Source organism: Alosa alosa, chromosome 23 (genome assembly GCF_017589495.1).
Source record: "Alosa alosa isolate M-15738 ecotype Scorff River chromosome 23, AALO_Geno_1.1, whole genome shotgun sequence".
NCBI classification, from domain to species: Eukaryota; Metazoa; Chordata; class Actinopteri; order Clupeiformes; family Clupeidae; genus Alosa; species Alosa alosa.
Genome location: NC_063211.1, coordinates 4423829 through 4446835, shown reverse-complemented (window position 1 = coordinate 4446835; position 23007 = coordinate 4423829). Strand labels below are relative to the sequence as shown.

Here is a 23007-nt window from a genome sequence, read left to right as displayed (position 1 = left end):
ATACAGTGATCTTAGTTTGCGTGTGGCATACAGCCTCTGTTGTGCACGTTTCTGTGTGATGGTGACATGTTCATTGAAGTTAAGCTTATTGTCAATGGTGAGACCAAGATATTATTTGAAAGTCCTGACCTGTGCAACTGGTTGGCCATGGATGGTGATGTGAGTGAGTCCAGGGGGTGATTTTGATGCATGAGTGATCAGTTATTTTGTCTTGTCAATGTTGAGTTGGAGGTAGTTTATCAGAGCACCACAGTGCCAAAATCACAGGACAGGACAGGACAGGACAGAATCAGTGATCTATCTCTATTTAAAGCAAACACAAAAACAAACGCGTTAATTTCCTGTTGTTTTAAGACTAAAGGGTGTCAACCAATTGAATTCACGAGAATTGCGGCAAAGTCCAATCAGAGGGGTAATAGGCGGTGCCAAAGAGCACCTAAAACTCTTTTCCAACTTCATCAGCTGAGGAGAAGTAACTTCCGAACGAACCACTCGCCTGACCAACATGTGCGTGCGGCGAAATTACACAACTGTGCACAACATATCCGCATGAGCTGTGGGAAGTAGCCCACTTACCTGAGGGGAAACGGCGTGGTGGTTTGCATTAGCGAGGATCTTAGGACGTCCACAAACACTATGGAGCCACGAAGTAAAGATCCGAAGAACAATCCATCTGCAAAAGCTAATGTTATATCCAAGATATTTTTCTGGTAAGTTATCTGTCTTGTTTTAGGCATCATAGCCTAGTCGAAAAACGTAAAAATGAGTCCATTTCTTTGTGCCGTAACAAACATTTTTTGTGTTCTAGGGGTGGCTAATCACTTCCTCGATTTTTGTTTTCTCTAGCGTCTGGCTACACAACTTTAACCATAACGAGAGACTGTCATCATCTGTTAGTCTATGTATTGGCTTATGGTTAACGCGTCTCTGTTGGAAATGAACGTAACTCGCTGTTACACTTTAACCTAAACAATGAACAAGATAGAGATGAATAGGTAACTTGATTAGATGATTTGGGATGTTGGGTTGGCCATTAGCCTCCTAGCAGCGTTTACTTTCGCACACTATGTCCCTCAGTTTCTCACCTTGAGTAAGCTCCTGATTTGTGGCAGTTAGTTAATTGTTTTCCCCCCCTGTAATGTTTTGTGTTTGTGAATAATGGAAGGCTATATTTTAAGTCTGGAGAATATCTCAAGAGGAATTGCAAATGGCTATGGGCCCAGTTCACACTAGTGTACCATTATATCAACATACTGGCTTTAATTGGCTTATGTTTTCAACTGGCCACATCTTTTAAAATCTGGAACAAGTATAGTCATTCATATTAAATATTTGTAAATTCTTTATGTATATTTGCATACATGAAAACCGAATGCTGTTTCTGTCAGTGCTAAAGACATTAAAACAATAACAATAAATGTCTTTTAAATAAACATAAACCATATGTAACATACACATGCCACGTGTAACATGCACAGCCAGATCACATGCAACACAAAAGCAGCTTGCTCTGATGTGGTATTTAAAGTGCAATTGAGCAGTCCACATACAGACATGTTTTACTTATTTAGTTTCAGGTGACAGGTGAACTGTATGGTTCAGTATCAATAATTTTCTGTATGTCAAGCTGTAAGGTTAGTCTGAAATGGGCCTACATGGTTAAAAAAAAAAAAAAAATCTGTGACATTTTCTTTTTTCATACCATCAAGTACTACATAATGAAAAAATGTTCCGTGCTGTCTTCAAATAGTTTGCATAACTGTGTAATGGTCCTGTGATTACGGGGAACATCCTCTTTATTTTTACCATATTCTTTTCTCATGTTAGCATGGTAAACTATCTTTTAAATTGCAAGACAGAGAAAGAGGAAATACTATTTCAAAACAACTGTGTAATCGAGATCTGTATGCTGTTCACCTTACTTGTGTCTCTCTAATCTTGCTCACCAGGTGGCTGAATCCCATATTTTCTGTCGGCTACAAGAGGAGACTAGAGGAGGGTGACATGTACCGTGTCCTTCCCGAGGATGGGTCAGAGAGACTAGGAGAGGAGCTAGGGAGGTGAGTAGCACCAGCAACCACACACACAGCTAACCATTGTACATGCACTCTAACATAACAGGTTTGTGTGGGGCATTTTTTAAGGGATTATGCATGTCACCTGATTCTCTTGAGTAGTGCTATGTCCTTCTCAGTACCTTGATAGTTCCCTTTTTTGTAAGTTGCTTTGGATAAAAGTGTCAGGTATGTCACTAAATGTAATGTATACAATGGCTTGATTTATGTATATGATAAAAAAAATAAAAAAAACACTCAGGAAGTGTCAGCAGAGTTGAATAAATGGGGTTCCCACAGTCATGGAAAACCTAGTAAGGTAGTGGAAAGGTTTTGAAATTTGTCAGTGAAAATGGATGGGAACCCTGAATTACTTGTGCGTAGGAGCGTTCACACAGTCATTTTAAATTAATCCTGATAAGGACTTCTGGGTTAACAGATGAACAGTTGAAATTAGATCAGCGGTAGAAAAATGTTCCATCCTAATCATTTCAAGAGAATTATAATGATGCACTCTGATGATCCTCATCTTCATAGGTTTATATTTGTAGTCCATTTGTTGAGGTATAAATCTGTTGTCTTTTTATGGAAAAGTGCTAAACGTGTTTTGAACCGGAATTTCTATTTTGTAGCAAATCTGCACATTTGTCTAGTGTAGTTTTGAACCCCGAGGTTGTAAAAGCCAGGTAGTGGCATTTTAAATTAGCCACTCAAAAAGGCTCTATTTCAATCATCTCTATTTTTCTTTTTCTTTTAAAACTGATGGCAATATGGTCACATTGTGAAGTTTGAATGAGAAGTTGGCAAGTAAGATAGCATAAAAACAATTGCACTTCAGTAAACCTTTAAACGGTCATTCCTTTCGGAAGTGAAATTGCTCAAGCTGACTAGGAATGTTTGAATCTTATCTAATCTAACAAAATAGCTTTTTTATTGTGGGACTGTATTACATGACCAGGTGCCTTTTGTGGTTTGTATGTTCAGGTAGTTTAGAGATATTTAAAAAAAGTTTATATATATATATATATATATATATATATATATATATATATATATGTATGTATGTATGTATTTATATATATATATATGTATATATGTATGTATGTATGTATGTATGTGTGTGTGTGTGTGTGTGTGTGTGTGTGTGTGTGTGTGTGCGTGTATGCGTCGTGCGTGCGTGCGTGCGTCGCGTCGCGTCGCGTCGCGTCGCGTCGCGTCGTCGCGTCGTCGTCGCGTCGCGTCGCGTCGCGTCGTATTATGCAAGACGTCGTCTTTTACGCAATACCACATGCAATATCAAAGATTTACATACTCACATTATTACTGCATTTATATTAATATTAATAATAATAATATTTTAATAATAATAATAATAATAATAATTTTTGTAATATACATATATAATATGAACAAAAATTTGATGATATTATTATTATTATTAATGTGTTTTTATAATAATATTATTAATGTGATGAAGATCAATTTCATATTATTATTATTATTGTTTACGTAATTTTAATATTATTACATATTATTATTACGTATTTCCATATTATTATTATTACAGCCAACAACCAATGCATTTATTAAATAATACGTATGTTGATTATTACAATATTATGATGATTTTGTAACAACAATAATAATAATATTAATAATATTATTATTACGTATGCATCAATATTACGTTTTGTAATTATTAATAAATGCATTTGATATTAATATATATATATGATATACATGCAAGTTATTATTATTACGCATAATAATGATATACATATAATAAATATGCATGTAATATGACGGCGTTTTATTATTATGTATTATTATTATTATTATTATTATTAACAATATTATTATATTACGTTTTAATACGTATCATATTATTATATATATATATATATATGTATATATATATATATATATTTATATTATAATATATATATGTATGTGTATTTATATATATATATATATATATATATATATATATATATATATATATATATATATATATATATATATATATATATATATATGTATATATATGTATTATATATGTATTTATATGTATATGTATATATATATATATATATATATGTATGTATGTATATATATGTATTTATATATATGTATATATATATGTGTATTTATATATATATATATATATATATATATATATATATATATATATATATATATATATATATATATGTATGTATTATTTATGATCTATATTTTATAGTCAAGCTTAATAGCAAGGTTCAAGGCGTCTTTATTATGCCCAAGGGGTAATTTATTATGCAGCAGGCTGAGAGAGCATATTCATAAATAGACATGAATACAACATGAGGGCTCACCAAAACAGTGGACATGAATGCAACATAAAAACATAAGTAAACTATATAAAAACACTCAAGTGGGCCCCGGCCGTGGCGCGACTGGCTGGGGCACCTGCACCGTACGCCGGCAATCCGGGTTCGATTCCCGCCCTGTGGTCCTTTCCGGATCCCACCCCAACTCTCTCTCTCCCGCTCACAAAAAAACACTCAAGTGAGAGTGTTTAAAAAGCTGGTGACAGTGGGTATATAAGAGTTCTTGTATCTATTTGTCTTACATTTCTTGGACAACAAACAGAAGCAATGTGAACTCTGAAAACAAGGACTGACTGGGATCGACCAGGCTTTTTTTGTGCTCTGTTCTTATGGAGTGAAGGAATGTTAACTATTTTTGAAACCGGGTTCCGAAGTGGGATTTTGTTTTAAACCGCCGGTTAACTTTTGCCGTGTAGACAGCAAAGCCGGCAATTTTAATGACTACATAGCCCCACCCCTCAACTCAGCCACCGCACTTGACCTGACACTCTGCTTGTCAGAACAAACCAAACCATTTGTTTGCCATATTAAAATGTTTTTCTTTTCCGTCATGATTTATGTGCACACGGTATCAGTGTTTTGTGGCTAAGTTAGAAGCATACCGTTAGCTTAAAGGAACCGTATGTAAGAAATGTATTTCAATTCATCATAAAATGGCCCTGATGAGTCACTAGACATTAAGAAATCATGTTCATTTCAAATACTTATATCACTGATAACAGTAGTCCGGCCATGATATTGTCATTTAAAAAGTGAAGTTGCAGCCCTCAACTGATGTTGATGTGTTTTGTCATGTCATGTTGTGTTTTGGCCTGACGAGCCACCCTCCACCTATCTAGTAATCAAAAAGTCAGTAGTGTTTTGGCATCCGGGTTGGCAACCTTGAGTCAGGGGAGGGGGAGGGGATACACCGCACTACAGTAATTTGAAAGTGATTGCAGTACCAGTTTTTGCCACTATCTTACATATGGTTCCTTTAACTTAGTTAAACATTAGCTTACTACAACCTATGCCTGTTTTCTCCAGTGTAACATTGGTTGGTTTCGTGTAGACGTATCGTGTAGACGTATCCTTAGCAATCTTGCTACATTCGTTAACTATATGATGGAGACATTTTTTGTTCTTCAGAGTTAAAGACCCATACCAGCAAAGATCACACATCTTTTATAGCATCACATCATCATAGTATGTCATTACACTAAAGAAATGAATTGCAATTTTGTTTTTTCAACAGCACATAGTACATGTCAACAAATTTCTCACAAAAGAAAAAACATTATTTCTCTTAAATATTTTGCACAGGTTTATTTCTGTATCAGTGTGAGTTTTCATATGTGCTATAAGTCATGTGGAATACATAGTGTATGATTTCCTGCATTAACTGTAGCTCAGTAAAATTGTTGAGCTTCTTATATGTTGCTTTTATGTTTTTGTTCATAATAGGATGGGCTAGATAAAATGTTTGTGTGTGTGTGTGTGTCCCTGATGTGTCGAAAATGTAGCTGCCTACTACTGCTACAACAAATAATGTAAATAACCTGTTATTAGTGGTGCTGTTATTAGTGATGGTGAGTGAGCTCTGTTCAAGTCAAGTCAAGTTTATTTATATAGCACATTTCATACACAGAGGTCATTCAATGTGCTTTACATAAACAAAACCAAACAATAATAACAAATAAAAGCATAGAAGGGCAATATAGTCAAAGAATAGTTAAAAGGTAAAAAGAAAAAGAAAACCTAAAACACAAGGTAAAATCATTTAAAAATAAAGAATAATTAGTAAGCAAAAACAGAGGCAAAAGTAGTAAAAAAAGTAATAAAAGACAAAGTAGAATAATTATCAAGGCAGATTCAGAATTTGTAACTCGGCACAGTTAGCAGAAAGCATCTGAGAACAGTTTGGTCTTCAGTCTAGATTTAAAACTGGCTACAGTTGGGGCCTTTTTAATGTCATCCAAAAGTTGGTTCCACAGCTGAGCCGCATAGCAGCTAAAAGCTGCTTCACCATGTTTAGTTCTAACTGTAGGTTTTACTAGGAGGTTTTTCACCTGGGACCTGAGAGGACGAGAAGGTGTATACTGCTGAAGCATGTCTGACAAGTACTTAGGTCCTGCTCCATTTACTGATTTATAAACAAGCAATAGTGCTTTAAAGTCAATTCTGTGACTTACTGGAAGCCAGTGCAAGGACTTAAGAATTGGAGTTATGTGGTCAGTTCTTTTAGTTTTTGTTAGAGTCCTAGCTGCTGCATTTTGTATCACCTGAAGCTGTTTAATAGTCTTTTTAGGAAGGCCTGTGAACAGTCCATTGCAGTAATCAACCCTGCTGGAGATAAATGCATGAATGAGTTTTTCTAAGTCATGTTTTGACATCAGCCCTCTGAGTTTGGCAATATTTTTGAGGTGGTAAAAAGCTGATTTAGTTATCGCTTTCATGTGGCTGTTCAAATTTAGATCACTGTCAATTAATACACCAAGATTTTTAACAGTATCCTTTGCCTTCAACCCTTTTGTGTCAAGGAGAGTGGCAACCCTAAGTCTTTCCTCATTTTTACCAAATATAATTACTTCAGTTTTTTCTTTGTTCAGCTGAAGAAAATTTTGAGACATCCAGGTGTTGCTTTGTTCTATACACTGACACATAGATTCAAGAGGACCATAGTCGTTTGGTGATAGAGCTAAATAAATTTGTGTGTCATCTGCATAGCTATGATATGAAATCAAATTATTTTGAATAATTTGTCCAAGTGGGAGCATATAGAGGTTGAATAATAGTGGCCCCAAGATCGACCCCTGGGGAACACCACAGGTCAAGGACGTTGGTGTTGAGGTACTGTTTCCGATGGCAGATATGATTTTAGCCAGCTGATAACTATGCCTGCAAATCCAACCCAGTGTTCTAGTCTGTGTAGTAAAATATTGTGATCAACAGTGTCAAATGCTGCACTAAGGTCCAGTAGCACTAGGACTGATGTTTTACCTGAATCTGTGTTGAGGCGTATGTCATTGGAAACTTTAATGAGAGCTGTTTCAGTGCTGTGATTTGCCCGAAAACCAGACTGAAAGTAATCAAAATACCCATTTGATGTTAGGAAGGTGGTTAATTGATTAAAGACTACTTTTTCAATAATTTTGCCAATAAAAGGTAGATTGGATATGGGCCTGTAATTGTTTAGCATGGAGGCATCCAGGTTATTCTTCTTGAGAAGTGGCTTTACAACAGCTGTTTTCAGTGACTTAGGAAAGGTGCCAGACAGCAGTGATACATTTACAATTTGAAGGACCTCCACCGCTATGAGGTGAAAAACAGTTTTGAAGAAATTGGTAGGCAGAGTGTCTAAGACACATGTGGAAGAGCTGAGATTCTGTACCGCTTTTTCAAGTGTTTCAGAGTCTATCAAGCTGAACTCTGACATCAAGTTTAGTTTCCCTCTGTTTGTTGCTGGAAGTTCAGGTTGTTGAATTTGTAATTGAGCAGATATGTTGAGTCTGATTTTGTCAATTTTACCTTTAAAAAAAGATGAAAACTCATTGCATTTATTAGTTGAGAGAAGTTCAGGCGCTAATTGTGTGGGGGGATTTGTTAACTTATCAACAGTTGAAAATAGAATACGAGTGTTATTTGAACTTCTAGTGATAATGTTAGAAAAGAAAGACTGTCTTGCTTTGCATATTTCAGAGTTATATGTGCGGAGCATCTCTTTATTTATTTCATAGTGGATCTGAAGTTTGTATTTACGCCATTTTCTTTCAGTCTTCCTACACTCTCTTTTTAGAAGTTTAACTGCTGGATTTTGCTTCCATGGTGCTTTCTGTTTGTCCTTAACTTTCTTGAATTGTAATGGAGCAATGTCATCCATAATGTTTGCCATTTTTGCATTAAAGTGATCAAATAAGTCTTCAAAGTCTGACAGCTGACTTGACTTTAGTGAAAGTGCTTGCTCAAAGAGAGCACTTGTCTGATCATTTATGATTCTCCTTTTTACCATCATGGCTGTGTTTTGAGTGTGTGGGGACATAGACACATCAAAGAACACGCAGAAATTATCAGATAAGGCCAGGTCTTTAACAGCTGTAGAGACATCGAGACCCCTTTGTGATAACAAGGTCGAGGGTATGGCCGAGAGAGTGTGTTGGCCCCTGTACATGCTGTGTTAGGGAGAAAGTATCGATTAGTGCAATAAATTCCTTGGCATAATTGTTTTCAGGATTATCCACATGCAAGTTTAGATCCCCTGATATAATAAGACAGTCAAACTCTATGCAAACAACTGATAGCAGTTCACCTAGCTCTCCAGTAGAGGGAATGTGAAATGTTATTCCTGTCAAACATTTTGATTCATCGCTCATTACTGACAATGGCCTACTTAAAGTGATGTTGGGTCAACATGATGAGGCCAAAAGACTTTTTAATTATTAAGATCTCTTTCTCTGTAGCTACTGGGATGCGGAGGTACGGAAAGCTGCCAAGGAGCTGCGAGATCCGAACCTGGCCAAAGCAGTCATCAGATGCTACTGGAAACCTTACGCAGTCTTGGGAATATTTACTTTCATAGAGGTACGCAAACAACCAACAGTCTTGTATAGATTTTGCATAGAATACTTACATTAGCAGTGTTTCCCACATAATTTAATTCTATTTATGGTGGTAGGTTTGCAGAATTAACTTGAATGCAACAGTTTTCAACAAATTAGCGCAGCGTGGTTATGATGCTAACCAGATTTAAGCACAATTTAGTACATCCTGGAAAATCATTGTGTGGTGGTCAATTTTGATATTGTGGTGGGCCGCCACAAATTAGTCAATGTATGGGAAACACTGATTAGAGTCAAGAAAGTATTTATATAAGTCCTAAAATGTTGAGTCTATTTTATGTCTGTGCAGTGTAGACAGCATTGGTTTTCTTAGATTGTCAAGATGGAAGACATGTAGTTTTACCGCTTACTTTAGATGAGGACACAAAAAGGAGGCATATTGTAGGATTATCAGCATAATTTATTATATGAATTATGGTCAATTAATGGCCCACTGCCTATTTATAATTAGCTGTAATACCGTTTGCTTCACTGTTTGCAGTATTTTTAGACTGTTACCAAAATACATTGAGATGGTAGTGCACCGGACCAATAGATTTTTATGCTGTATTCGTCCGAGGTCGGCCTTCAGTTTTGACCTTTAAAGCCCCCCTTGGTAGGGTTAGCTATATTTCCCTCTGCTGGAGAAGCTGTGCATTATGCTATTTCAAACTGGAAAAAAGTAACGATAAAGCACATGGATTTGTTTCCAAGCTAGCAAAACAGTTAGCATAAGTTCAGCAGAACAATGTGGATAATACAATGTAAGAAACAAAAAAATTGAAAAGGAGTTTTTTGTTTCTCACTTCTCTTACCGGGACGGTAGTCCCAAAGTTGCAAGGTTGGTTTTCCGCCTGGGGACGCTAGGGGGAGCGGGGAAAGTCACCATTTTCACTGGAACAGGTCATTTAACCATCCAAATGATTTCTAAAAGGGTTTATTAAGTTGAAATAGTTGCCAAGTTCCCCTTTAAAGTAGCACTAGAATAGATGGATTGCCCTGGGTTTAGAAGTAGGAACTCCAGTTTTGAGTGGCGTTCCATTATGCTTTTTTCTAGTAAGAGTTTGTCTGAAATGCTGTTGGGAAATTTGTAAGCAGAAAATATCCGACTTTTGATTAGTCAGCCATTGTCTTTCAAAATGTGCCAACTGGTCACAACATTTTATTTTTTCTTGGAAGAGAGGAGGTTCAGTGTTTCCCACAGAATGGAATTCTATTTGTGGTGGTAGGTTTGCAGAATTAACTTGAATGCAACAGTTTTTAACAAATTAGCGCAGATGAACCAGATTTAAGTACAATTTAGTGCAACAGGAAAAATCATTGTGTGGTGGCCAATTTTGATATTGTGGTGGGCCGCCACAAATAAGTCAATGTATGGGAAACACTGAGGTTGTTTTGGTTAGTTTGGATATGGTGCTTTTGACAATGGACTTCTCTTATTTTTCTTTATGGTGCAGGGCGGGTGGGGTCTTAACTAACCTCAGTCCCATCCATTTAATCTTGGATCCAGTAGATTAGATTAGATTTAACTTTATTACTAAGCATTTCACTCCATTTTGTACTTTGTAACAAACTAGAGCAGTACCCGTTCAAACATGCTTTTCCTGTAGAAAACCTGTAGCCCAATTACATGCCCGCAGATAGGTCTGCTTTAAAGATTATAAGAAATTTGCAATGATTGAACTCAAAAACAATCTCTGGTAGCCTATAAGTGCCACTCGTCTGTAGCTGATCAAAATGACTATCAGTCTATCAGCTTTGAGTTACAGTAAGGCTATATGTTTAGCCTATTGAATAACTTATGGTTATGGATTTAGCAGACGCCTTTGTCCAAAGCGAACTTGATATAGTAGATAAACCATTTTGTGGAATGATGCATAATCATATCAAATTTGCCCCTGGTAGTATAAGTGACATCCCACTCTGTCTGCCACTCGTTTTCTGTAGCTGTGAGGCATTCTGAAATGTCCTTAAATTCGTGCGTGTTGCAAAATCGGCAGGCGTAAGCCAGTGTCTGTTGTACAGGGAGCCACCGGCATTAAGGCAGTCCTGGGGGTTATGGTTCGCTCTTCAGCTGAGAGGTTCAAAACTGCTGCGGCCAGCGCTTGTACGCTACAGAAATAGAATCTCTGTAGTGATATGCGGGTCATCCTACTGTATGACCTGCAGGCCCAGCTTGTTCACGGGTAAACTTCCCAGATAATATTGCGGATTGCGGATGGGTAAGGTCGAGTCAAATTAGCAGGGAAGCAGAGTTATGGCAAAGTTATAAATAATCAGAAGTATTTTGCATTTAGAAGTGCCCCACAGAGGACGATTGAATGAAGGTGCTTTGGAAAGAGTCTCTGAAGTTGACTGTATACGAGATGTTAGATTTGTGAGCTGATGTGGTATGACTATCAGATCCACTGTGAAACATAAAGAGGACGGTGTAAGGTTTGAACAGTAAAAAATAATTGGATACCACAGCATGTTTTCATGACATGCCATTCCGTGTGGTCAGTGTGTTGTCCATCATGGCGTCCCCGGTTTCCAGATCTCATCCTGATTTAGCTTCTACGAAAAGAACTAGACCACAGTGTCTGGGAACAGTGTCTGGCCAGTTTATATAATCATTTGACAGTCCTTTGGGAGGTTTGAAGATAGAGCCTATGTTAAGTGAAAATTGTTTTTTATAAACTTCATAAAAATGTGTAACAATATCTGTAAGTAACAGTATCAATAGTGTTATTTTTTGTTGTTTTGTTAAATAGAATGTGTAGGCCTAATGTTTCTTTGTTAAAAATCCAGCAATTCAAATGATGATTTTCTGTACGAATCCCTAATATACAATAACTGACGTATAATGAAATCGCTTAATTTGTTATTGTGTTATTGTCAGGGACTGAAATATTTTCGGTTCGTTCTGAGCAAAAATATATATTTTTTTCATTCCTGTTCCAGTGTTCCAAGGCCTCTCCTCTAATGGTAACCTGTCAGAATGTTACAGAAGAACAGCTAATAACGTTCCTGTAAAAATTACATTGCCTTTACAAATTGATTTATGGCCGACGGCACGATACCATAGGCTTTTTTGCGCAACCACTTTAAAGCTTAAATCAAAGCACATTAGATATCAAGGCTAACTTGATAAAACAAATCTTAAATGTCTGATGGCCTAACTTCAGGCACAGAAAATGTCCTTGCATTAAGCCCTGGTGCTACCAACTCCATGATAGGCCTATAGATATTTTCCTAGTGTTTCAGTAAGCCGTGGCCTACTGGTTAGCGCTTCGGACTTGTAACCGGAGGGTTGCTGGTTCGACCCCGACCAGTAGGCACGGCTGAGGTGCCCTTGAGCAAGGCACCTAACCCCTCACTGCTCCCCGAGCGCCGCTGTTGTTGCAGGCAGCTCACTGCACCGGGATTAGTGTGTGCTTCACCTCACTGTGTGTTCACTGTGTGCTGAGTGTGTTTCACTAATTCACGGATTGGGATAAATGCAGAGACCAAATTTCCCTCATGGGATCAAAAGAGTATACTTAAACTTAAACTTAAGCTACATATTTGGAAAAAGCAGTTAAATAGTGTTGAATATGAAAATACTTTTTATCAGCTAGTAGGTCTAGCCTGTTACACAGGGGAGACACTGATCCATAAAATCTGACTAAATTCATCCTATAAGGGGTCTGGGGAACACTGCGTTTGCAGGTCACTTTCCAAGCCTATGGACTTTTGAATAATATTCAAAGAAAGATTCATTGGAAAACTATAAAAACTATAGAATATTGACACAAAGGACCATAGATATATCACTTATTCTATTGTCTTCCTTTAATGGGCTCTTTGTTGATGAACTCTATGGTCTATGAACTCTAAGGTCTCTGGTTTAATATGATACTGCCTTGCTCACAGAGGAATCACTTGCAGTCAGGACATGGTGGTACAGCCCCCTCTGCTAGTTGTAAAATGAATGATTGTAATGGTCAAATTCCACAGTCCACAGCTTTTATTGCCAAGTTAAAGTGATGGTTAGGAGTAATTTCACCATAGGGTCCTTTAATCTATAACTATACCATATATAATCTGGGTTTGCTTAGATGGCACCCAGTTTGTCAAAAAACATCTAAAAGAGTCATGATTCTACCCAGTCAATGATGTTACATGGTGCAATAACAAATGTCTAAAAGAGTCATGATTCTACCCAATCTATAGCCCCTTTTATACAGAGATCACATAAAATTTGTGGGAAGAGACGTCTTTTTGCCGCATTGTGTGTCTAAAAACAAGGTGAAATTTTGCCGGCCTGCTTTGTCAGTTCACATGATCCGGCATTTTTGGGAGCCAGGAGGCAGGACCAGCTAGCAAAATAAAACCTCACGTGCAACATGGGGGCGTGTAGAGTGAAAAGCGTAGGCCTTATTATGCGTGGGCCTTCAGATGCAGCAGGCTGTGTGATTTTCAAAACCACGGGAGAACTGACTGCACTTTGGTTAGCTGCCACATTTTTAGTACCCTATAAATGCAAGTAAAGTGCATCATACTGCGGTGCTAGGCTAGGATAGGCTATTCTATGCTACCTACTGTAGGCTTTGCATCATAGTGCAGTACTAGGCTATGTGTCTGCTTAAAATGTCGGATTCTTGCGATCAACGTCTTCGAACAATAAAAAGTAATTTGGAAGGGAAGTTAAAACAGACCAGGCCTCTATTTGAGACCGGCCTTTATTTATCCAAAGTCTTTCCAATAACAGGACCATTTCCTGTCCCGTTCATGTGATGCCTCTTCTTCTGCCCTGAGGGCAAGGAGCACTCGAATTTCCTGGTCTCCGCAGTGTGCCATGTCTTCTTTCTCCTTTGTTGTTGTTGTAGCCCCTTCTGATCAGCTGTTCATGTTTGTGTCATGCTCCCTGTGGTGGGTTACATAGGTTACATCACCTAATCCTAGACACCCCTGCCCCCCCCCCCCCTTTCCACCGTAACGCTTTCACACTGGTGCTGGAACGAATCGACTCGGCAAAATGCCGACCCTGCCTGGTGGTACCCTTCGTCCCGCCGTTCCGCTTTGGCGTTCCGTTCCGCGATTCTGGTACATAAATTTGTGGGAATTTCGTCAGTGTAAAAGAGGCAAATGATGTTCTGTAACGTGATGTGATGTGATGTAATGAAGAAATGTTTGTCATGCTTCGGTAGTGTCAGAGACTTCATTCTCCGGGCCCTATCATGACAGTCAAAAGCGCATCGTAAAAGGTCATAAATGTCATCTGATGAGGTATTAAAATTTCGAACCACTAACTATGAGGTTTTCCATTTGTGTTAAGTGCAGGCTTATCTCCTAAAATTTGTGTGAATTTATTGATATTATATTAATTATATGTGTGTGCGTTCGCGGTAAAAAACTTTTAGCGCCCCCTCAAACTCACTGTATATACTGCTAGCTTGCTGCCAAACTTGTTGCCAAAAGTTTGCTACTATTGACCAAGTCATGGGGAAATGTAATTTTTCGGACATCTGGTTAGAAGACTCGAGATTCAAAGACTGGCACGTCTGTAAAAAGACAATAAATGTCACCTGGATGGGAGTGAATGTACTGTATGGAGTCTACTAGCCAGCAAACAAGAATGTGCAGACGGGAGCATGCAGGCCCAAAAGTATTTTATCACATGGGGCCCACATTCTCCAGCAGCAACCAATCAATAATTAGTATTTTTGTAAAACGTGACCACCTATATTTGAATGTGATACCTTGACTGGCAAAGTATATGAGACAGCAAGGGTGTGTGTGTGTGTGTGTGTGTGTGTGTGCTGCATATGGTCGTGGGCCTATTTGGAAGAAAGTCCAGTAAACCTTTTCTGATTTTCATTTTGTCTTGATTGAGATAGAATGATGGTGAAAGAGTGTAGTGCTCTTCCCACACATAACAATGAAAACTTTTTATCTTGGGTTAGGATTAAATAACAAATAATTGTGTCTAGGCCGGTGTTTTTATTGAAGCAAACAAAGTATCCAGTAATTGTAATAATAGATACTTGATTTGAATTGTAAGCATTGCTACATTTACTCAGAAAGTTAAAGAAGCCCTATGCAGGTCTGGTTATTCCTTCGCTGTTTCTGGGTTTTCGCCTGATTTGGGCTCGCATTTTTCACGACATAGCTCTCCCTGCAGCTTCGGTAGCAAGTGACTGCTACGCGAAACCCCCACTAGGTAGCGAGCTAGCCATCAAGAAACCAAGCTAAATACATACAGGGCTGACAATAAAACGGTCGAGCAAACACATTGTTCAAGAGACTATCAAACCATATTACAAAAACGAAGCTCACCCAAGGGTAGGCTACTTACAATTTCAACAGCAACAAAGCCAAGTCGGAGTTCGTTTTGCAGTCTTCTTAGAAACTACAATCTGACTACATTTTCAAGACTCGATTGGATACTTCCGCTGAGTCACATCCGGATTTGTTCGGGACGGGACCAGAAAGTTGCATATTCGTTTTTTCTGCGGAGAAGCACTAGGGGGAGAAGAAGCACCCACCAAAGGACCCCAAAAAGTGTTGTAGAACCATCAGAACGACTCTCAACCTGCATAATTAAGGTCATTTTTGCCAAAATGGTTGCATTGGGCTTCTTTAAGTAACAAAATGACAGTAATCCGTTACTTTATAATTAGTTACTCCCAACACTGAATTTCGAAAGGTTGCCGCTAGTTGCAGCTCGAAGTCGTGTTGGTATTCAAAAATATTGTGAAGGAATTAAATTAAACTTAAGAATTTCTGTATATAATCTGGAATAGCCTCTGTAATTTGTTCATTAAATTAACATACACAATACACACACCTTTAATATTTAGAACGTTATTCATTTTGAATTCACCTCATCAAAACAGAATGGACAAATTCCTCGTTCGACAAAAAAAAGATAAACCAACTGATGCACAAGCTCCTAAAAAGGCTAAGCTCCGCAAATATGACGAGAGTTTGCAGTTTGGTTTTTCTGTAACTGGCACATTAGAACCACGTCCACAGTGTGTTATTTGTGTGGAGGTGCTAGCTAATGACAGCATGAAACCATGCAAATTAAAGAGACATTTGGAGACCAAGCACTTTGAAATAAGACAAACCAGTGTCACAACCCGGTCCAGAAGCCTCCTTTCCTAGCCTGTGACGAGATGCCTTTGCTGCTCCGGTCCGGGTTTTCCTTCTGCCTTGGCTTTTGGTTGACTGACAAGGGAGGTGTCCAACCAGACAACCAGTGGATTTTTTAAAAAGAAAACGCAATGCCCTCTATCTCCAAAAGGCCACCATTGTCCAACACACCACTGTGTCAAGTCAGTGTCTCGAAGCTTCGTATGTGGTTTCCCAAATAACTGCAAAACTTGGAAAACCACACACCATCGCCGAAACACTGATTTTGCCTGCGGCACAAGACGTGTAAAATCATGCTGGGTGAAAGTGCTGCCTCCAAACTGAGTGCCATCCCATGGTCAAATGATACAGTAGCACGGAGAATTTCCGATCTGGCCAGCGATGTCAAAGAGCAATTAATAACCCATATTAAACTGAGTCCATATTATGCATTGCAATTAGATGAGTCAACAGATATTGCTGGGCAGGCTCAGATGCTTACCTATGTAAGGTTTGTGAGAGGCCAGGGGATTGAAGAGGATGTTCTGTTTTGTCGTCCTCTTCAAACCCGTGCAACTGGGGAAGCAATTTTTCATGTTGACTCATTTGTCTGAGATGTTGGACTGTGCTGGGACAAGTGTGTAGGTATTTGCACCGATGGGGCACGATCAATGACCGGGCGTGAGCGTGGCCTAGCTGCGCGTGTCAAGCAGGTAGCTCCACTTGCCAGATGGACTCACTGTATGATCCATCGTGAGGCTCTTGCTGCAAAAAAAATGCCAAAGCCCTTTGAGTCTGTCCTCCATCAAGCAGTTCAGATCATAAATTTCATTAAGTCCCGTCCATTGAACTCACGATTGTTCGGTGTCCTCTGTCAAGAGATGGGCTCGGGCCATGACCAACTCCTTTTGCACACAGAGGTGCGCTGGCTTTCCAGAGGGAGAGTGTTACAGCGCTTGTATGAGCTGCACAAAGAGGTCAAATGGTTTTTAACTGAAATGAAATCAGAACTGGCGAAGCACCTTGAAGACAATCTGTGGTTAGCTTCTCTGTCGTATTTGGTCGATATATTTGAGCGACTGAATAGCTTGAACCTGTCCTTGTAAGGCCGAGATTCGAATGTCTTGCTCCTTGCAGACAGAGTGGATGCGTTCGTTCAAAAACGCCCTCTGGCATGACCTCATCCAAGTTCAGCTGACCCGCTTAGGGGGGGCCCAGCTTGAAAAAGTTTGAGAACCCCTGATCTACAAGACATAATATTATTAAAACGTTCAGAGAAATCTTTGCAAACAGGGGAAATAGCTGAAAAACAAATTGGATGGCCGTGGTCTTTTGGACCTCAGATGGCACTGCATCAAGACCTGTTTCCAGACCAGTCATTGTATGGGCTCAGGAAAACCTCTGATAACCATTGTCTATGTGCCCAGTTTGATACTAAATTCAAAAACTGCAGCCAAAATTGTAACAGCTAAAATTGTATTGAGACATGATACAGAAAATACCACCCTCAGACCCTGGGCCTGAGCTTGTTTAAAATGGACTGCGGTAACATGGAAAAAGGTCCTGTGGTAAGACCAATCAAAGTTTGTCATTCTTTTTGGAAATCATGGACTCATCTGGGCTAAAGAGGAGAGGGCCTATCCATGTATCCAACTTGTTTTAGTGCTCAGTTCGAAACCCAACATCTATGACTGTGTGGAGGAGCATTAATGCCTACAGCATTGGCATTTTGCACATTTGGCAAAGCACAATCAATTCTGAATGATGTATACAGGTTTGAGCAACATACACTACCATCCAGGCAATGTCTTTTCCAGGGACTACCTTGAATATTTCAGGAAAACAATGCCAAAATGAATTCTGCACATATATTTAAATAGTATTTCTCCATAGAGGAAGAGTCCAGGTGCTAAGATGGCCTGTCTGCAGTCCAGATTTGTCAAATTAGGTGCATAATGGAATGGAAAGCATGACTAAGAATACCCCATACTGTTTAGCAACTGAAATCCTATATCGGGGAGTAATGGGACAACATTTCATTAAGTATAAGTAAGTATACTCTTTTGATCCCGTGAGGGAAATGTGGTCTGCATTTATCCCAATCCGTGAATTAGTGAAACACACACAGCACACAGTCTACACACAGTGAGGGGAAGCACACACTAATCCCGGCGCAGTGAGCTGCCTGCATCAACAGCGGCGCTCGTGGAGCAGTGATGGGTTAGGTGCCTTGCTCAAGGGCACTTCAGTCGTGCCTACTGGTCGGGGTTCGAACCGGCAACCGTCCGGTTACAGGTCCGAAGTGCTAACCAGTAGGCCACGCTGCCCACAATTATCAAAACTGTAGCAAAAGGTCTCCTCAGTTCCTAAACATTTACAGAATTGTGTTAAATGAAGAGGTGAATCAGCACAGTGGTAAACATGCTCCCGTCCCAACTTTTTTTGAAACATGTTGCTGGCATCAAATTCAAAATTAACAAATACTTTCCATGAAATAGTCCAAATTTTCATTTTAAACATTTGATATGTTGTCTGTCATTTTTGCTGCTAAATATGGGTTTACAAGACTTTTATATTATGACATTCTGTTTTTATTTGCATTTTACACAACGTCTCAACTTTTTCTGTTTTGGGGTTGTATTTTATGGTCAAAAAGGCATATACGTGGCGGCAGTGTTTAAAATAATATAATTCACTTCATGGTATATCCATCTTTCATAATTTTTTAGTCTACTGCATCACTTCGTAGTAGAGTGTCTCGTAAAGGATGTGAATTTTGTTGTATAGTAATATACAGTAAATGTGAGGAGAAGGGGGAACTTGGCACACTCTGCATAGAAAGGTCATTACTCCAGTCCTTGCTCACTGTGATGGGCACTTTTTTGGTCATTTAATTGTTGATATGAATTCAGTGGCTAAAACACTTGTGCTTAACATAGCCAGGACTTTTGGAAATTCATCTCCAGTGAGCTTAGCAGTTTATTATGGTTCAACATGTTTATTTTTTCACAAGTACTTGTCCAAGTAATATTGTTTTGTGTTTTTGTTTTTTTAAAAGTATAATTTTTTTGAGGTTTTTTTTAATTTATTGCGAGTGGGAGAGAGAGATGTAGTGGGATTGGAAAATGACCCGGGTTGGACTCCAACCTGACTTCCCGGGGGCACTTGGGCCAAAGCACCCTCCTGGTCCAGGTAATATTGTAACAGTAGGCCCTGTGTGTTCTTTAATTCACCTCTCACCAGGAAGCCATTAAGGTCATCCAGCCAGTGTTTCTGGGAAAACTCATCGAGTACTTTGAGCACGTGGGACCACCGGACTCAGCCGCACTGTATGAGGCTTATGGGTATGCGGCAGGCATGTCCCTGGCTACTTTTGGCCTAACTGTTCTACACCATCTCTACTTTTACCACGTCCAGAGAGCAGGCATGAAGATACGAGTTGCTATGTGTCATCTTATTTATAAAAAGGTAAGTACATAACGTTCACCACCTAATTGCTTTACTAATAACGAAGTACAGCAGCACTTATAGGCTAGTGTCCAGTAAATGTGAGCACTTATAGGCTAGTGTCCAGTAAATGTGAACACGTATAGGCTAGTGTCCAGTAAATGTGAGCACTTATAGGCTAGTGTCCAGTAAATGTGAGCACTTATAGGCTAGTGTCCAGTAAATGTGAACACGTATAGGCTAGTGTCCAGTAAATGTGTGTGTCTTTTATGTTTTTCAATTATTATGTTTAATACTTTTTAAACTATTTTTAACTATTGCACTTTTATGCTTTTATTTACCGGTACTATTCTAAATAATCTTGCCTTGCCTAATGTGTAATTTCCCCTATGTATGAAATATGCTATATAAATAATCTTGCCTTGCCTAATGTGTAGGGTTGGGCACCGAAACATGGTTCTAATATGGCACCGGAGCCGACACAAACAGTAGTAACTGCATCGAATAACAACGTGGATTTCGGTGCCTCATTTCGCTGCTTAAATAGCGTTTTATTTATTTATTTTATACGAGGCATCACTGCATGTCATGCGCCATCTCTAATGTCTTGCTCTGATAGCAACACATCCAGATACAGTTAGCTAACATAAGTGGATGTATAAACCAGAGGGGTGCACCACATAGGCGAGTGGACAGTGTTTGACAGCTTGCGTGAGCCCAAGTAGCTTACTTTAAAGCGATATCGTGAGCTCCTGTCAAAATCTAGCAGTGGGCCTAACTACACACAAGCAAAAGGCTATGAAACAACATCAACAGTAGGCTAACAGCAGCCTAATACCTTACACAATGTCCTTGCTAATGCGCTAACTGGCATTTATTTGAAATGTTATCAGCAAAGTTGTAAGGTGAAAACAACTTTATTTCACGGTGTGTCGAAACAACATAATGGCATGATATTAATCTTTCATGTACATGAGGCCCATATAGCATCACAATGAATATGACTATCATGTTAAAAGTTGGCTGGCAAAAACATAAATATGTAGGTTACATACCTGATGTCACTGAGCTGTCAAAGAGGCTACGAAACCATCTCTGTAGCCTACGTTATCGCTAATTAAACTCCGCTGACTGGTGTTAGCGCATAGCCATAGTTGCTGTTAAAATGCCTACTAGGCTAGCGCTGGGAATCTAAACACTTCAACACCGACATGTTCAAAACTATTGCGTGTTATGGGTTAAGAAAGACATGAAATTTCTTGAAGCATTTGGGGACACACTGAATTAACTGGAAAGTAGAGTCCCTGTTAGATTAGCTTGCTTGCAAATGCAGTTGTCCATGTTCTATGGCAAGCGGTTTTAACATACCCTATGAAAAACCGCCTACACTGGGTAAACTTGAAAGCAGAGCTTACCATTGTGTTTGCATGTATGGCAAGCTGTTTTAACATTTAAATGTATTATTTGTAGGAGCAATGACATATTTATAGTAAATTGAATATAACAGTTCAATTTCATGTTCAAATTTGTCTTATCAATTAAAAAAAAAGCAATTCATGCTTTTAGATAATTTTAATTTAAAACATTTTAAAAACAAAGTACCGTTTCAGCACCGGCACAGTTTTAAAAGTATTGATTTAGCACCGGTATCGGATAAAACCCAAACGATACCCAACCCTACTAATGTGTAATTACCCATATATGTAAATAAGCTTGCCTTGCCTAATGTGTATTCCCCATATATGCTTTGTAAATAAGCTTGCCTTGCCTAATGTATAATTACCCATATATGCTATGTAAATAAGCTTGCCTTGCCTAATGTGTATTCCCCATATATGCTATGTAAATAAGCTTGCCTTGCCTAATGTGTAATTACCCATATATGTTATGTAAATAAGCTTGCCTTGCCCAATGTGTATTCCCCATATATGCTATGTAAATAAGCTTGCCTTGCCTAATGTGTAATTACCCATATATGTTATGTAAATAAGCTTGCCTTGTCTAATGTGGAATTCCCCATATATGCTATGTAAATAAGCTTGCCTTGCCTAATGTGTAATTACCCATATATGTTATGTAAATAAGCTTGCCTTGTCTAATGTGTAATTCCCCATATATGCTATGTAAATAAGCTTGCCTTGCCTAATGTGTATTCCCAGTCTCTGAGCCTCAGCAGTGCAGCTATGGCCCAGACAACCACAGGGCAAATTGTCAACTTGCTCTCAAATGATGTCAACAAGTTTGATGAGGTAATGTTACCATCTATGGAAGCATGAAACATGCATGTGTCTCCTATAGATCTTCCCCAAAATCACAAAATGCTCTACCAGGCTCTACGCGCAGTCTTGCACAGTGCACTACAGAGTTTAGAAGAAGGCAACATTGTGTGTAAGATGACCGAATTGGCTTTTAGTAGCACATCGTTGTATATAATGCAGTGTTTAATACAGAATTTAATTATATTTGTGGTGGTAGGTGACGTGGTTATGATGCTAACGGATTTAACCACGATTTAGCCAGTCGTCTTCTATGCCAACAATAATCCTTGCAGGATTTGTAATTTTTCTTGAAACATGCATGCAGGTTTGTTGAGGGACAGAGACTCAAGGAGAGGCTGTACAAAGGTGCACATAGCTCTACAGTGAAAGGATTTCATTAAATTTAGTACATTGAAAATCATTGTGTGGTGGCCAGTGTTGATATTGTGGTGGGCTGCCACAAATAAGTCAATGTATGGGAAACACTAATGTTATGAAAACATGAAAAGTACAAAGAGCATAACAAATGCCAAAGTACATTGAATGAGTCATGTGACACAGTTGATAAAGGTAGTGTGATAGTTACACTCCTAAGTTTAGCTCCCAACAGGGATAATGCCTCATGGATTATTCAGCCTTTTGGAAATGCATTTAGGAAACGGAATGGATAGTGGAAACGCTATTAATATGAAAGTCTTGGTAGTATTACTTGTACAAATAAATATGTCTAGACTAGACAAATAAATATGTCATAGTATGTGCATACATACTAGACAAATAAATATGTCTAGTATGTGCCATCAGTATTGGTAAACAGACTGCCAGTTGTTTTAGGCTTAAGATCATTGAGCCTAAATACTGAGCTTCAAGGGATGATGTATTATTGCTTGATTGTGTAAAGTATAATCCTTATTATAACATATTTGTATCTGTGCCCTGCTCGGTCTATAAATGTCTATTAATAAAGAAGTAGACCAGGATTTAGATCAGGACCCAGTCAGCGTAAGAGAACAAAAGCAACTAGCTATCAGCATGAAGCACAGCGTAAGAGAACAAAAGCAACTAGCTATCAGCATGAAGCACTTGGAAAAATGTGTATTCTCATCTCACCAGGGAGCTTACATGAGCGCACGATCACATTAAAAACAACTTTCTTGGCAGTTGATCACATAATAAAATCAAGATCAAAATGACCTCACAACGC

General features: G+C 38.6%; 1 protein-coding gene across 1 annotated transcript in view; it reads left to right on the top strand.

The window, feature by feature from the left end:
• The first annotated feature begins 445 nt into the window (after positions 1-445).
• Positions 446-23007, top strand: part of abcc4 (ATP-binding cassette, sub-family C (CFTR/MRP), member 4) — a 55030-nt gene continuing 32468 nt past the window's right edge. Inside the window, exons 1-5 of the mRNA XM_048234396.1 lie at positions 446-710; positions 1950-2060; positions 8863-8983; positions 19342-19566; positions 21705-21794. Of these exons, the coding sequence (XP_048090353.1) occupies positions 637-710; positions 1950-2060; positions 8863-8983; positions 19342-19566; positions 21705-21794 (621 nt within the window). The 5' untranslated portion in view covers positions 446-636. The remainder of the gene's footprint in view (positions 711-1949; positions 2061-8862; positions 8984-19341; positions 19567-21704; positions 21795-23007) is intronic.